This window comes from Hylobates moloch, unplaced genomic scaffold (genome assembly GCF_009828535.3).
Source record: "Hylobates moloch isolate HMO894 unplaced genomic scaffold, HMol_V3 SCAFFOLD_7, whole genome shotgun sequence".
NCBI lineage: Eukaryota > Metazoa > Chordata > Mammalia > Primates > Hylobatidae > Hylobates > Hylobates moloch.
The window spans coordinates 84,097,721-84,114,917 of record NW_026652282.1 but is presented as its reverse complement, the minus strand read 5'-3'; the positions used below and the strand labels follow the sequence as shown (position 1 = coordinate 84,114,917).

At 40.4% G+C, this 17,197-nt stretch overlaps 1 protein-coding gene across 5 annotated transcripts in view; it reads left to right on the top strand.

Annotated features, from left to right (window-relative positions):
• The first annotated feature begins 1,850 nt into the window (after positions 1 to 1,850).
• TAF7L (TATA-box binding protein associated factor 7 like) overlaps positions 1,851 to 17,197 on the top strand; it is a 24,545-nt gene continuing 9,198 nt past the window's right edge. For 3 of the 5 annotated variants that reach the window (XM_058441580.1, XM_032756405.2, XM_058441578.1), the window contains exons 1-9: positions 1,851 to 2,116; positions 7,123 to 7,190; positions 8,015 to 8,093; positions 11,087 to 11,220; positions 12,222 to 12,348; positions 12,909 to 12,964; positions 15,617 to 15,658; positions 16,525 to 16,597; positions 16,927 to 17,040. In XM_058441580.1, the coding sequence (XP_058297563.1) occupies positions 1,861 to 2,116; positions 7,123 to 7,190; positions 8,015 to 8,093; positions 11,087 to 11,220; positions 12,222 to 12,348; positions 12,909 to 12,964; positions 15,617 to 15,658; positions 16,525 to 16,597; positions 16,927 to 17,040 (949 nt within the window). In that variant the 5' untranslated portion in view covers positions 1,851 to 1,860. Of the gene's footprint in view, positions 2,117 to 3,286; positions 3,423 to 7,122; positions 7,191 to 8,014; positions 8,094 to 11,086; positions 11,221 to 12,221; positions 12,349 to 12,908; positions 12,965 to 15,616; positions 15,659 to 16,524; positions 16,598 to 16,926; positions 17,041 to 17,197 lie in introns of those variants that run through there. The other 2 variants (XM_058441581.1, XM_058441579.1) reach the window with 1 other exon arrangement.

The following is a 17,197-nucleotide window of genomic DNA, read 5'->3' as shown; positions in this document are numbered from 1 at the left end:
ATAGGGTTAATTAACCTTTTAAAATCTCAGTTTGCTAATCTGAAAACAAAAATCAATAAACAGAATCATAATCATACCAAACTCAGAGGGCAATTGTGAGGGTTAAATGAATAACATACGAAGCACTAGCAAAGAGTCTAGCACATAAACACTCAGTGAATGTTAGCTATTAACGACTTTAGGACAATTCCCGATACCTAATAAACTTCTATTGAAGGAACACATGCAACTGCATATTTGCTATAATGATGAAACTGAAGCATAGTTAGGGAGGGGGAAGAGTGCTTTATAGGGAAAGGCATGCAAAAGAACTTATTAAAAAGAAACTGCAGCATGACAGACTAGAGCCCGGAAATACACTCTCTATGTACCTGATAATATGATAGTATGTATAGGACAGTTTTTTCTGTATTTGTACATCATGTTGCTTCTTGGATCACCTCTCCTCTACCAAGAGAAACCATAATTCAAATCCTTTCCTTTCTTCCACTTTATATTTCCCCATTTCCTTAAGAAGGGGCTGGAACTCTGGCAATAATGAAAAAGTTACGTATGTGTATGCTCTAACTAGACTGTAAATTTCTGAAGGATAACTTTTGCCTCCTTCCCATGAAACACTTAACTATATTTTAAGCATTTAATAAATGTTTCAAATCCGGTCTGGCACACTAAATTCTCAATTAACATTTGCTGGATGATTGAATTTATAAGTGAGCAGTTATTGTGCTCCCCTCCTCTACCCACAGGGATGCTCCCTGAGACACTTTTGTCAGGAGTACTATTTTCTTTCTTCTTCTTTTTTTTTTTGACAGAGTCTTGCTCTGTCACCCAGGCTGGAGTGCAGTGGTGTGATCTTGGCTCACGGCAACCTCCGCCTCCCGGATTCAAGCAATTCTCGTGCGTCAACCTCCCTAGTAGCTGGGATTACAGGCACGTGCCACCATGCCCGGCTAATTTTTATATTTTTAGTAGAGACGGGGGATTCTCACCATGTTGGCCAGGCTGCTCTGGAACTCCTGACCTGAGGTGATCCACCTGCCTCTGCCTCCCAAAGTGCTGGGATTACAGGCGTGAGCTACTGTGCCCAGCCAGGAGTACTATTTTCATTTACCTAACATGTATATATCTGATTCTTTTTGAAAAGGCTTTGAGCAGCTTTTAGTGTTATTTACTGCATGAGACAAAAAATAATTAGGGAAATGGGAGAGAACATAGTTATTTAAGATAAAACTCAACATATGCCAGTAAGGCTCATAGTTATTACAGGTTGGTTGCAAATTTGGTTCTGAGCTTCCTAGCAGCCATCATAAACTTAATTATATAATTCACACTGTCCTTACAAGTCAAAACAATTACTCAGCTATTTCAGTTACCAAAAACAGAATTTTCATTTCCGTTTTCATGAAAGGATTTTTTTGATATAATTAATGCCTTCAAGAATATTGTATAGTAAATGTAAAACTGGTCTCGTTGGCCTGTTTTGTTGCATAACCCCGATGTAGCCCCATGGCATAATGCCAAAATGAAGGTTAGCAGATGGATTCTAAAAGGGATCAAAACAATTTTGTCTTGGTCTGAAGCTCTGATAATCTAGTTTAATTGAATGAAAAAAAATCATGTCCCAAAAGAAAATGATTGTAGAATAGTCTTCCAAAAATATTTATTCCCTACGATTAAGTTTGGGTGAGTATTAGGCAGTGGAGACTTGGCTGCTACAATCTTGAACAGGCACCAGCAATGTCGTTAATAGTATTACGTCTTAAAGACGTAAAGAAACCTTTTACATTTACGAAGATTCTGGAACCCTCCGGGTCACATGACTACAGAGGAAGCCATTTTACAACCCCAACGAGGTGGGCCATGGAGTGCCCTCAGGGACGGCTCCCCATTTCTTCAGAAAATGATTCAACACCAACAGTTTCAACATCGGAAGTAACTAGCCAACAAGAGCCCCAAATTCCTGTCGACCGTGGGTCTGAAACCACCTATGAAAGCAGCGCCGACATTGCTGGCGACCAAGGCACCCAGATTCCTGCCGACCAGGACGCTCAAACGGAGGCGGACAGCAGCGCCCAGGCTGCTGCCCAGGCCCCAGAAAACTTCCAGGAAGGGAAAGGTAGGTGGCTTTTTAAGCTTGTTCCCCCAGCCGAGGACCTTCTTTCGGAGAAACTAACTTTTAGTTTGATTCAAAATATGTTTGAATTGCGGCCCCCTTGAGGAGCAATGGACGACGTAACTTGTGCCCCTCTCCAGAGGATGTAAAATGTTGACCCTGTTGAGGAGAGGGGAGCAACTGATCGTGTAGAGGGCTTTGGGCACAGATTCTAGTTGTTCAGTGGGTTTGCACGGTGGCGTATTTGTCACCAGGCGAGGTCACCGCTAGGGATGGATCGAGACAACAAAACGAAAATCTTTTTTTTTTTTTTTGACGGAGCTGGAGTGCAGTGGCGTGATCTCAGCTCACTACAACCTCTGCCTCCCGGGTTCAAGCGATTCTCCTGCCTCAGCTGCCGGAGTAGCTGAGATTACAGGCGTCCGCCATCATGCCCGGCTAATTATTATTATTATTTTATTTTTTTTAATAGAGATGGGGTTTCAACATGTTGGCCAGGCTGATCTTGAACTCCTGACCTCAGGTGATCCACCCGTCTCGGCCTCCCAAAGTGCTGGGATTACAGGCGTAAGCCTCCGCGCGCGGTCCAACTCGCCTCTTAGGAGTATCACTGTCCCCTGGTAAAAATCTTCTGGCGCCCTGAAGGTTGCCCTGTGTAAAGGTACTTTTTTTTTTTTCGGACAGAGTCTCACTCTGTCGCCAGGCTGGAGTGCAGTGGCGCAATCTCCGCTCACTGCAACCTCCACCTCCCGGGTTCAAGCGATTCTCCTAACTCAGCCTACCGAGTAGCTGGGACTACAGGCGCGCGCAACCACGCCCGGCTAATTTTTGTATTTTTAGTAGAGACGGGGGTTTCATCATGTTGGCCAGGATGGTCTCGATCTTTTGACCTTGAGATCTGCCCGCCTTGGCCTCCCAAAGTACTGGGATTACAGTCGTGAGCCACCGCGCCCGGCCAAGGTAACTTGTTTTGAAGCCTCGGTCTTGCTTCGCGAGGTCCCTGAGCGGTCGCGTCCCCCTCGGCCCTCCCCTCCGCGCTCCGCGCCTTTCGAGCCTTCGAGCCCAGCACGCGGTGAGCCGGCCACTGCCTCGAGGTCGTCGTGCTCCAGTCGGCTGGGCAGCGCGGCCGCGGAGGCGTGGCGAGGCGGGGAGGGGCCGGCGCGCGCCGCTCTTACTGTCCAGGCGCCGGCAGCCCAGCGTTCGCCTCTACGTTCCGCGCGGGAGCCCACGCGCGGTTCGTCCGGAACCCACAGACCAGAGGCGCAGGTCCCAGCCTTTTCGGTGTCGGCGCCAGTTCCCGGAGGAGGGGGTGAGTCGGGCGGCCGACCGGGCGTCCGGGACCGGGTCAGCGCCCAGCCGGTGTGCACCCCGCCGCGGTGCACCCCGCAGCCCTCCCCAGCCCGCCTGCAAAGCGAGGCGCGAAGGCTGGGACCCGTTGCGACCTGTTGGGCCTCGCGAGAAGTTTTAAAGGGAAAGTGGATCAAAGCCTAGGGGTTAAACTTTCCCTTTGAAAGCTTAGTGCCCCGGGGATAGGGATGGAGGTCAGTCTCTTAAACTGCAGCCGGCGACTGCGAACTTGAAAAAACACCCATTTAGGGGTGTACTGACTTGCATGGCCTGCAGCATGCTGCCAGGCGCCCTCCAGCCAATTATAATTCCAATTGTAATTCTGCTAAAGCGAGATGGAACTAGAGTTGAATGGTGGTAAGGGGTCCTGTTAATTTAATCAGGTATCAAAGAGTGCTTGCTGGAAAAAAGTGGATGCTTTTTATTAAAGTGAATACCGTACAACTAGTTTTTTAGGTAAATGCAAATAAGAAATTTTAAAAATAATTAAAACCAAGTTCAACCAGATTGTCTAACTTCTCTCCCACTGGACTTTTTATTAGGTCTGTTTATCAAACAACTACATTGAAATAGTTTCAGTTCTTACATTCTTTCTTCCATAAAGGAGGAATTACCAAAAAGGCTTGGAAATGAACAAAATGCCCTAGTTTTAGTTCTGCTGAGAAATCTAAAAGTTACTACTGATCTGATAAAATCTTGCTTAGCAGCTAGTTCTTCAAATAATCTGTTCCTGCTCCCAGCCTTAATTGTTACTATGTTCTGTTAGGGAATGTGCTCAGCCCCCAGATTTTTTATTTATTTTGATCAACTCTCTTCTTGCATTTACATTTCTCTTTTGTATTTATATATGCATATATATATATACATATCTGTATGAAACAAGAAGAGAAGAAGTTACAATCACAAATAATGCATCTTTCCCTCTCCCATCCTAGGTGTCTGCTTTTCTACTGCTGACTTTTTTTGTTTTGTTTTGTTTTGTTTTGTTTTTGAGAAGGAGTCTCACTCTGTCACCCAGGCTGGAATGCAGTGGCGCCATCTCGGCTCATTGCAGCCTCCTTCTTCTGGGTTCAAGCAATTCTCCTGCCTCAGCCTCCCAAGTAGCTGGGATTACAGGCACCCACCACTACGCCCGGCTAATTTTTGTATCTTTAGTAGAGATGGGGTTTCACCATGTTGGCCAGGCTGGTCTGGAACTCCTGACCTCAGGTGATCCACCTGCCTCAGCCTCCCAAAGTGCTGAGATTACAGATGTGAGCCACAGCGCCGAGCCGTCTTTCCACCTTTGAGAAAAATCTTCCTCAGAAGTGTGGGCCTGGCTGGGCACAGTGGCTCATGCCCGTAATCCCAACACTTTGGGAGGCCGAGGCGGGTGGATCACCTTAGGTCAGGAGCTCGAGACCAGCCTGGCCAACACGGTGAAACCTCGTCTTTACTAAATATACAAAAAAAAAAAAAAAAATTAGCTGGGCGTGGTGGCGGGTGCCTATAATGCCAGCTACTCGGGAGGCTGAGGTAGGAGAACCGCTTGAACCAGGGCAGCGGAGGTTGCAGTGAGCTGAGATCGCGCCATTGCACTCCAGCCTGGGCAACAAGAGCGAAACTGTCTCAAAAACAAACAAACAAAAAAAAAAACAAAAAAAAGTGTGGGCCCTAATACCCAAAATGCAGGGCTCTACAAATACATCCCAAATACATGGAAAATAAGATTAGAAATAAAGTCTTGGTTCATTGGAAGAACATAAAATTGAAAAACAAATAATGAAAAAAATAATAAAATAAAAACGGGATCCAGCAATCCCACGTCTGGATGTATATCTTAAAAACTTGAGATCAGTGTGTCAAAGAGATATCTGCACACACATGTTCATTGCAGCATTACAATAGCTAAGTTATGAAATCAATCTAGGTATCCAACAAGTGAGTGGATAAATATGTGGTATGTGTACCCAACTGAATACTATTCAGCCTTTAAAAAGAAGGAAATTCTGTCATTTGCAACAACATGGATGAATCTGGAGGATATTATATTAAGTGAAATAAGCCAGGCACAAAAAGACAGAAATCACATATTCTCACTTGTATATGGAATCTAAAATAATTGAACTCATTAGAAGCAGAGAGTAGTGTTGGTTATTATAGGCTGGAGTAGGGGGAGGGGCATTGAGGAGATGTTGATCAAAGAATAGAAAATTTCAGTTAGGCTGGTCCGATAGTAGTGGGATATTGTCAGAACTTATTAACATTAATGCCACTAAAGTTGGTATACAATCTCCCACTGCCAAATTTAGCTTTTAAAATTAAAAAAAATGAAAGTAGCAGTTAGGGGGAATAACTGATAAGTATTTAAGGTGATGGATATGCTCATTAGATTGATTCAGTCATTTCACACTATATCATAACATCATTGTGTACCCCATAATTATATATGATTATAATTTGTCAAAAAAAGATTAACTTGGAAGAAAGTGTTCACTTCACCAAAGGTATATATATATATATTTTTTTTTTTAAATAAAAAGATCCATCTTAGGAGTTCTTTTAAATAGCTTTTGGGGGCATTCAAAGTAAGTGGTGATTGTGAGGATTACATGAAATGATTGACCTAATGCACTCAGTGTAGTACTGGACATACAGAATGCACACACTAAAGGGTAGTAATGAATGAAAGGATAGTAATGAATAAATCAAATCAGATTTTATGTTCTCCATAAAATCTAATCGACTCTCAAAAAAAAAAAAAAAAAAAAAAAAAAAAAAAATGGATCCCAGCCTGTAATCCCAGCACTTTGGGAGGCTGAGGTGGGTGGATCACTTGGGGTCAAGAGCTTAAGACCAGCCTAGACAACATGGTGAAATCCTGTCTCTACTAAAAAATACAAAAATTAGCCAGGTGTGGTGGTGCATGCCTGTAGTCCCAACTACTTGGGAGACTGAGGCAGGAGAATGGCTTGAACCCGAGAGGCAGAGGTTGCAGTGAGCCGAGATCGCACCACTGCACTCCAGCCTGGGCGACAGAGCGAGACTCTGTCTTGAAAAAAAAAAAAAAAAAAAAAAAGAATTGGACTCTTAACTTTTCCCCAGGGTAGCTCAAAGCTGTTGTTGCTGGCTCTAAAGTCATAAAAAACTGCCTGGTCTCCCATGGACTGCTTAATTTCTACTAATCCATTGATGTAGGTGAAATATTGAAAATCAAGCCCTTGTTTAAATCATCACAGAACATTTCTGCAAGTGGTTTCTAGGTGAATTTCAGCTTTTGGTTTGCATTCTTCCCTGCAGAGGTTATATAGTTTGCTTAGGTAGCCACCAACGTGTTGTTGAATTGTAGTCTTTTACCTGAGAGTCTAAGAATATGATTAAGAAGACGAAATCATGTTTCATAACAGCTCTTATTTCATTTGTTCATCAAATTACATCATGTAATTTGGATTGACTTTGGAAAATCTACACATATTGGAGAGGAGCTAAGGTAACGTCTAGAAATAATTAAGTTATGTCAAATAAGGTATTGTCTAACTGTACACACATCATTCTAGTGAGGATTATGGGCAAGATCTTGTATAATTTAGCCAGTACTACCAGAAGTGGTCAGGAGAGGGAGCAAGAGGAGTTTTTAGTGACTGTGTTGGTTTTCTTTTTGCTTTCATGAACTCAAAATCAAGACATGAGTAAAAGCCAGGATGAAGTTCCTGATGAAGTTGAGAACCAGTTTATATTGCGTCTGCCTTTGGTAAGAACTTGTATCTCAGAACAAATATCTTCATAATTATAGTTTAATTATAAGTATAGTTCTACTTGGATTCTGTAACATTTCTATTTCAGGTAGGCTATAAAAACTCAGAACATTTGTTTCCCAGGAATCATGTTCTGTTAAGCAGTCCTATCATAGCGTGTACTTTTTTGGCAGCATTTTTTCCTCCTTACATACCACCTATCATGCAGGTTGATTTCCTGGCAAAACAGCTGTGACAATGATGGACCCATTCACTTACCACCAATACTAACAGCCTGTTCCCTGGACAGCCAAGATAAGACTCCTCTGAAATCCTTTCTGTCACCTCAAAAGGGGCAGTGAGAAGGGCCAGCATTATTCACCACCATGCAAGACTTTTAAAGCTCATATCAACAAGTATTTGGCTCTCTTCCCCCACGCTGATACCTGTATTCAAGCAATTACTTAGTCTAGGCAGCTATATTAAGGATGGGGTTCAGAAACCTATTTCCCTAATTAGAGTTACTTAATATACCAAGCAAACTGCAACTAGGTAAGCCTTTCTTTAGCAACTACAACAGAAGGGTAGCAGTGAGAGGCAGGATTGTAGAGCTAGGAGAAAGCATTAACTGTAGCTACTAAGAGACAATTATGAGTTTAGAGTCAGCTTCATCCTAACTTGACTTATACAGTGCACAGTATCTCATGGTACATGGTCTTGTTAGTAACATTTAGGAGGTGTAAAGTTTTATTTAAGGGAGGGCTTTCTTTGATATATCTATTCTGTTAGCTGCCAAGTAGACGTTTAGTTCTTCTGATTTTTCAATTTACCTCCTCTTTAGGAACACGCTTGTACTGTCAGGAACCTAGCACGTTCTCAAAGTGTCAAGATGAAGGATAAACTAAAAATTGACTTATTGCGTAAGTAGTTAATATCCATTCACTATACATTGAACAATAATTTATTAAGGGATTACTATGTGCCAGACACTATACTTGGTATTAAGGATGTGAAAAATGATAGAATATGGTCTCTGACTTGATGGACTCATGCTTTAGAGAGGCTTAAGTCCTCTTCTTTTAAGAGGAAAGGAAGTAGGAATATTGCACCTCGAGTTGAGTGATTATCATAGTGTGTTTAAGGAAACTTGGGGGTCAACTGTGGGGTTTTTATACTGCTGGTAGTCTCCCATATATAAACTTTATGATTTCTGAACATCCAAAGGAATGACAAATGGATATGCCATTCTTTGTTTATAAAGGTGACATATATTTCTTCCTTTTCTTTTTTTTTTTTTTTTTTTTTTTGAGACAGAGTTTCGCTCTGTCGCCCAGGCTGGAGTGCAGTGGCGCGATCTTGGCTCACTGAAACCTCCACCTCCTGGGTTCAAGTGACTCTTCTGCCTCAGCCTCCTGAGTAGCTGGGATTACAGGCACATGCCACCATGCCCGGCTAATTTTTGTATTTTTAGTAGAGACGTGGTTTCACCATGTTGGTCAGGCTGGTCTCAAACTCCTGACCTCGTGATCCGCCTGCCTTGGCCTCCCAAAATGCTGGGATTACAGGCGTGAGCCACCGCGCCTGGCCAGTGACATATATTTCTTTCTTTTAAATAATATTTGTTATATTTGCAAATCGTACATCCAATAAAGGGGTTAATATCCAAATATATAAGGAACTCAAACAACTCAATAGCAAGAAAACAAATAACCTGATTTTAAAATGGGCAAAGGATCTGAACAGATACTTCTCAAAAGAAGACATACAAGTAGCCAAAAGGTTCATGAAAAAATGCTCAGCATCACTAATCATTAGGGGAATGCAAATTAAAACAACAGCGAGATATCACCTTATACCTGTTAGAATGGCTTTTATTAAAAAAAAGAACAATAACAACTGTTAATGAGGATGAGGAGAAAAGGGAACCTTTGTACCCTATTGGTGGGAATGTAAATTAATACAGCCTTTTTTTAAAAAATTTTTTTTGAGATGGAGTCTTGTTGTGTCACCCAGGCTGGAGTGCAGTGGCGCGATCTTGGCTCACTGCAACCTCCGCCTCCTGGGTTCAAGCAATTCTCCTGCCTCAGCCTTCCGAGTAGCTGGGACTACAGGCATGCGCCACCACACCTGGCTAATTTTTTTGTATTTTTGGTAGAGACGGGGTTTCACCATGTTGACCAGGCTGGTCTTGAACTCCTGACCTCGAGTGATCCACCCATCTCAGCCTCCCAAAGTGCTGGGATTACAGGCGTGAGCCACCGTGCCCGGCCTACAGCCATTATTTTTTAAAAATGGTATGGAGGTTCCTTAGAAAACTAAAAATAGAACAACCATGTGATCCAGCAACCCCACTTCTGTGAATATATTCACAGAAGGAATTGATATCAACATGTTGAAGGCATATCTCTCTGCACTCCCATATTCATTGTAGCATTATTCACAATAGCCAAGATATGGAATCAACCTAAGTGTAAATGTGATACGTACACACAATGCCATACTACTCAGCCTTTTAAAAAGAACAAAATTCTGTCATTTGGGACACCATGGATGAATCTAGAGGCCGTTTGCACCAAGAGTAAATAAATAAGTAATAATAAGTAAGTAAATAAATAAATAAATAAATAAATAAATAAATGTTTCCACACAAGCTTATCTGCCTAAAAAGCACACAACCAAAAATAGATAAATAAATTTTGCTAGTTTTTTTTAATACAGAGAAGTATGTAAGGAGAAAACAAAAAGGGGCTCATAATCTCACCAGTTAGTTAACACTTACTGACATTTTTTAAAAAAGATAATATAAGTTCATAGTTCAAATAAAACAGGCTGGGTGTGGTGGCTCATGCCTGTAATCCCAGTGCTTTGGGAGGCTGAGGCGGGCGGATCACTTGAGGTCAGGAGTTCCAGACCAGCCTGGCCAACATGGTGAAACCCCGTCTCTACTACAAATGCAAAAATTAGCTGGGCGTGGTGGTGCACACCTGTAATCCCAGCTATTTGGGATGCTGAGGCACGAGAATTGCTTGAACCCAGGGGGCGGAGGTTGCAGTGAGCAGACATGGTGCCACTGCACTCCAGCCTGGGTGACAGAGTGAGACTCCTTCTCAAAGAAAAAAAAAAAATCAAATGAAAAAGAAAAGTTCAAAAGGAGAAATAAAACTCTTCTTCCTTATGGTGCCCCAACCTCAATACCACAGATAACTGATATTAACTGTTTCTTGTTACTTCCTTATTGACAAAACTTTTATACATAATACTAGAATTGAAACAATCTCTCTCTGTATTTTTAGAGTTAATTCACACAAAATGATAAACATTGTTTTGTATCTTTCTTTTTTCACATAATACTAGAAGATTATACCTGAATCCTCTTGTGTCAAAAGACATTCATGTTTGGGACATCTGAGCAGCAATATTCAGAGTTTAGTATATGGCTGTTGTATAGAATTTTATCTTTATGAAGCTAATTAGAGATTTAACTTGAGATTTATTAGCACCATTCTAGGGTCAGTCAATCCTTCCCTCACCCAGCCCTTTGAAAACACACATGTACAATGACACTATTGAATGCTTCTAAAAAAAAAAAAAGGAATTGGTTTTAATGAATGGAATTTGCTTTTCAGGATGAGAATGAAACATTTATTGCCTCACCCATATTTAGTTCACATCCATTAACAAGAAACTTAGCTACTTTTGCACAAGTGATGTAAACTAGGAAAAAAGAGCTCCATATACTTTCCTTTTTTTTCTTTAGGAAGCTATTAATTGTGTACACAATTCTAGCATTATGAGAGATAGTAGGTTTCTTGGAAAGACTAATCTGTCCCACATAAGTCTTCATTATTCAAACCTTAGGAAGTTTTAAGAGTTCACTGGGAAGATATCAACTTTAATCTTTACTTCTCTTCAGCTGATAGGCGCCATGGAGTTGTTGAAGTAGATGATGTCCCACTAGCTGCTAAGCTGGTTGACTTGCCTTGTGTTATTGAAAGCCTGAGAACGCTTGATAAAAAAACCTTTTATAAAACAGCAGACATTTCTCAGGTATGGACTAGTTTTCTTTACTAGCCTCACATCCTTCAAGGAATTCTTTTCTCTTCCTATTTTTCTTTCTTTCAGTACTCCTTTCCACTTGGTGAATGGCTGCTTGGCATTTCTCATTTCCAGATCGATTGCACAGGAATGAAATGTCATGCTCTGGTTTGGTGTTTGATCCTTAGCTTTCAGTATTTTATTTTAACCAAATAGCCTATAGAGAGTCCCATTTGCCACTTATAGTGACTTTTCATTAATTGAAACATATGAGCCGCTGGGATCTTCTGAACTTTGTATTAAAACAGTATGTTGTTAACTCTGGAGGTTTAAATTGGCTCTTATTCATAATCTCTGCTGTTGATTTCTTATTTCCTCTCTAAATGAAAATGCTGAGATAGGCCAGGCACAATGGCTCACGCCTATAATCCCTACACTTTGGGAGGCTGAGGCGGGAGGATCACCTGAGCCCAGGAGTTTGAGACCAACCTGGGCAACATAGTGAGGCCTCATCTCTACAAAAACAAGATTAGCCAGGTGTGGTGGCACACACCTGTAGTCCCAGCTATTCTAGAGATTGAGGTGGGAGGATCACTTGAGCCCAGGAGGTCAAGGCTGCAGTGAGCCATGATCACATAGCACTGCACTCCAGCCTGTATGACAGAGCAAGACTTTGTCTAAAAACGAAACAAAACGAAAAGCCTAAGCTAAGTTCCAAGATCTGTTTCCAATATATTCCCTCTGTAGTGGTAAACACTCTCGTGGAAAAAAAAAAAAAAAAAAAAACACCTTCAGAGTTCATATGTAGTGCTGCTGGTGGCTGGTGGAGGGGAGGAGAGGGAGAGAGAGAGACTGCAAAAATGAGAGAATATAAATGTACATTACAAAATACTTGGTTTTCTGGAAATGGCAAGTATCAGTCTCTTCTGTGCATTTCTAGTGGTAAGAATGATTATGATTGCTAACCCAAAATTTGTGGCCATAGTCAACTTCTTTGTCTTTGTTAAATGTAGATGCTTGTGTGCACTGCTGATGGTGATAGCCACCCTTCTCCAGAAGAACCAGCTGCCTCTACTGATCCTAATATAGTCAGGAAAAAAGAAAGGGGGAGAGAGAAAAAATATGTCTGGAAGCATGGCAGTAAGTCACCAGCCCCTTGCTCATTCCTGCTGACTAAAATTTATTTGCTGAATCCTAATTCCTTATGAAACAGGGACCTCTTACCATACTTAGGTGTTTGGTTCATTAGGTTCTCAGACACACTAAAGAGGAGTCATGTCAGCTGGGGGCGGTGGCTCACACTTGTAATCCTAGCACTTTGGGAGGCTGAGGCGGGTGGATCACCTGAGGTCAGGAGTTCGGGACCAGCTTGGCCAACATGGTGAAACTCTGTCTCTACTAAAAATACAAAAATTAGCTGGGTGTGGTGGTGGGCACCTGTAATCCCAGCTACTCGGGAGGCTGAGATAGGAGAATCACTTGAACCTAGGAGGAGGTGGTTGCAGTGAGCTGAGATCGCACCACTGCACTCCAGCCTGGGCAACAGAGTGAGACTCGATCTCAAAAAAAAAAAAAAAAAAAAAAAAAAAAGGAAGCATGTCATGAGCCTTTGGTTTATAGCATGGTCTTTGTCTTTATCAAATTCAGCTATGTGACTACCATCAATCATATAACGTTTCACTGTGTTGTATTTATTTTAGTTACTCCACCACTTAAGAATGTCAGGAAGAAAAGGTTCCGGAAAACACAAAAAAAGGTTAGTTACATGGTATTTGTGTGTCTGCCGGGCCGATTAGAAGAGGCTCATGGGCCAGAAGGAAAGAGAAAAAGTCAGTTGGGAGTTGTTAATTCATTTATATGTTCAATAAACATTTATTGAATGTGAACTAAATGCCAAGCACTGTATGCTAGCAGTTGAGAATATAGCAGTGAATAAAAAGACCTGATCCTTGAGGTTATAGGCTAATCATTTGGGGTCTGGAAGAATCATACATTTGAAACTTCTGTTAATGCTTTCAGTTTTCTATTGCAAGATCTAGTTTTAAAGTGAACCCATCCAGAACCTGAAAATTGGGAATTGTGGTCATATTCCTAATGTTATTTCAGGCTTGTAGAATCTTGGGCAAACTACAGGAGTATTGTGGCTTGGCTTCTTTTGTTTAAAATTAAACATGTTATTTTGAAATAATTGTAAATTCATATACAGTTGTAAGAAATAAAAGAGATATCGTGTACCCTTTTGCCATTTTCCCCATTTTGCAAAACTATAGTACAATATCACAAACAGGTAATTGACATGATTAGAATTCTGCAATCTTATTCCAATTTCTCCAGTTTTACTTGTACTCGTGTATTTTTGTGCATGTGTTTAGTTCTATGCAGTTTTATCCCATATATAAGTTCATATATCTGCCTACACAGTCAAAATACAAAACAGTTTCATCACCACAAGGATCCCTCATTTTGCTTTTATATAACCATGCCCACTTCCCTTCCACCTCACACCCGAGTCTCTGACACTTGGTAATCACTAATCTGATCTCTATCTCTGTAATTTTGTCATTTCAAAAATTTAATATTAATGGAATTATATAGTATGTAACATCAGAGACTAGCTTATTTTTTCATTCAGCATAATTCACTTAAGATCCATGTAAGTTTTTGTAGCATCAATAGTTTATTTTTTATTGCTGAGTAGTATTCCATGGTATGAATGTACCACATTACATAACTGTTCTCCCTTTGAAGGACATCTGGGTTGTTCACAGGTTTTGACTATTATAAATAAAGCTGTGAACAGGTTTTTGTGTGAATATAAGTATTCATTTCTTTGGCATAAATGTCCAGTATAATTGCTGGGTCATATGGTAGTCGCATGTTTAGTTTTATAACAAATGACCTGTTTTCCAGAGTGACTGTACCATTTTATATTCCTGCCAATAATGTATGAATGATCCAGTTTCTCCACCTCCTCACCAGCATTAGGTGTTGTCACTATTTTTCATTTTAGCCATTCTCATAGGTGTGTATTGATCTAATTGTAGTATTAATTTACATTTCCCTGATGGCTAATGGGGTTGAACATCTCATGTGCCATCTATTCCACTTCAGTGAAATGTCTGCTCATGCCTTTTGCCTATTTTCTAAATTGATTTTTTATTATTGAATTTTGAGAGTTCTTTTTATATTCTAAATACTACTAGTGTTTTATCAGATATGTAGTTTGCAAATATATTCTCCCAGTCTGTAGCTTGTCTTTCCATCCTCTTCATAGGGTCTTTCAGAGAGCTAAAGTTTTTAGTTTTGATGAAGTACAATATATTGATTTTTTTGAAAACAATCTTGCTTTTTATAGTAAATCTAGTAAATCTAAGAACTCTTTGCCTAGCCCAGATCCTGAAGATTTTCTCCTGCTTTTTTTTTTTTAACATATTTTTAAGCCTGATGCCCATTTTCGACTTAATTTTTGTAAAAGCTATGAGGTTTAGTTCAAGGTTTTTTTTTTTTTTTTTGCTTTTCTTGCCAAAGGATGTCTAATTGCTCTAGCACTATTTGTTGAAAAGGCTGTCCTTCCTCTGTTGTATTGCTTTTGCACCTTTGCCAAATATCAGTTGGGCTTGGTTTTATGGGTCTGTTTCTAGGTTCTCCATTCTCTTCCACTGATCAATCTGTCAATCCCTCTGCCAATATCACAGTGTCGCTATATAATTGGTCCTGAAATTAGAAGGCTGATTGCTCTGACTTTACTTTTCTTTGTCAATATTGTTTAGCCATTCTAGAGTCCATTTATTTATTTATTTATTTATTTATTTATTTATTTTTTGAGATGGAGTCTTGCTCTGTTGCCCAGGCTGGAGTGCAATGGCACGATCTCTGCTCACTGCAGCCCCCGCCTCCCGGGTTCAAGCGACTCTCGTGCCTCAGCCTCCCAAGTAGCCAGGATTACAGGCATGGGCCACCATGCCCGGCTAATTTTTGTATTTTTAGTAGAGACGGGTTTCACCATGTTGGCCAGGCTGGTCTCGAACTCCTGACCTCAGGTGATCCACCCGCCTTGGCCTCCCAAAGTGCTGAGATTACAGGCATGAGCCACCACGCCTGGCCAAAAGCCTATATCTTTTAATATAAATTTTAGAATAAGCTTGTCTATAGCTACAGAAAACCTTGCTAGAATTTTGGCAGGAATTACATTAAACTTATAGATCAATTTGGGGAGAATTGACATTTTTACTATGTTGAGTCTTCCAATCCATGAACACAGTTGCCTTGGCTTTTATACTCTGTAAATCAATATTTATTGAGTGCCTACTAAATGTAAAACTAAGTTAAGAATAGTTGTAGAGCTCTTTAAGCTTTACTGAAATATAGGTATCATAATATAACTTGTTTATTGTGTTTTATTTCATAGGTCCCTGATGTCAAAGAAATGGAAAAAAGCAGCTTTACCGAGGTAGAGCAATCATAACTTCATTTTTACCCTTAATGTGTTTTATTTAATAGCTCGTTAGTTTCAAATGAATCAAATAAACCACAGAAGCTACTTTTGAGCCTTCCTTCTCACCTCTAACCCTCATCCTAAACACATACACTGGGTTTGATTCACTGAAAAATGAATTCATTGTTTGATGTTTGATAACTGCTAGAGGAAAAGATACAATTTGGCCAGTGACCCCGTGTATTCTAATCTGCTCTTTTTATTCTGATATTTATTTCAAAAGCCATTCCTTGGGAGCCAGAGTTCACTTTTAACAGCAGTTGTTTGCAATTGCTTATTCCCCATCAAAATCCTAATTTCTATTTGTGGCACGACAAATTGGTTGCTGTGGAGATAATTACGTAAAACTGGATTCAAGGGAGAACATGCAGCTAAGATCCAGTTTTTGTAGGAGCGTCTCTAATAATAAAGATGTGGGGAAGTGAAATCTGGGAATTTGGATCTTTAAACCAAATTATTTCCAAATAACTAATAAGGAATTATAGTTCTTTGCCAATATAAATCAGGACAAATAATTTATAACTGAGACCTAAGGGTTGCACCTCTGAGAGAGGTCTTTACCATAGAGCTGCAGATTGAAAAGATTAAATGTCTCAAGTAATTTGTTTAATTAGGAAAAAATAAGTTTACTGTACAAAATTCTAGACCCTGGCTAAAGATTCCTTCATAAGTAGCACCACTTAAAGTAGAAATTTGGTTGGATCAGAATTTAAAGAGGCCTGCCATTTGAATTCATTGGTACGTAGGAGGGCACTCCTGCAAAACAGAGGGTGTTAAATGACAGTATTGGTATCCCCCTCTAATCCCCAACTTTGCTTCAGTACACTGAACCTGCAGATGTGGAAAATGAAGTAAAGAGACTGCTGCGTTCAGATGCTGAAGCCATAAGTACCCGTATCCTTTATACAAATATTTTCTGCATAGTCTGTTCTGCCCCATTTGTACATACTGACGAAGCCTCACCTCTGGTGTTTGTGTGCCAGTCTTGATGTGTAGAACTTAAGATTTTTTGAAATGTTCTAGCTAGGAACAGTAAATTCATGTAATAGAAAATTATTTATTATGTAATTCAATATAAGGCACTTCTCCAAACTAGGAATTCCGATACAAATGGCCTAAAGTTGGACTAAATTAAATAGCACTGTTAGCCAAAGAGCCCCTTCCCTTTCAGCTGTGCCTTTTTGTTTCCTTCTGTGTTTTCCTTGACTGTACACTCCTTTCAGGTTGGGAAGTCATTGCTGAAGATGGAACCAAGGAAATAGAAAGTCAAGGCTCCATCCCAGGATTTGTGATATCCTCGGGAATGAGCAGCCATAAGCAGGGTCATACCTCATCAGGTACTTTAGTAAAAGCAAAGCAGGAGTTTCAGATAGGGCAGGTATTGACTGGGTATCAGATCATTTTCCATAAATTCATAGGCCAATCCAAAAAAAAAAAACAGAAAAAAAGGATGGTTTCGTCCTTCCCTCTTTTTTTTTTTTTTTTTTTTTTTTT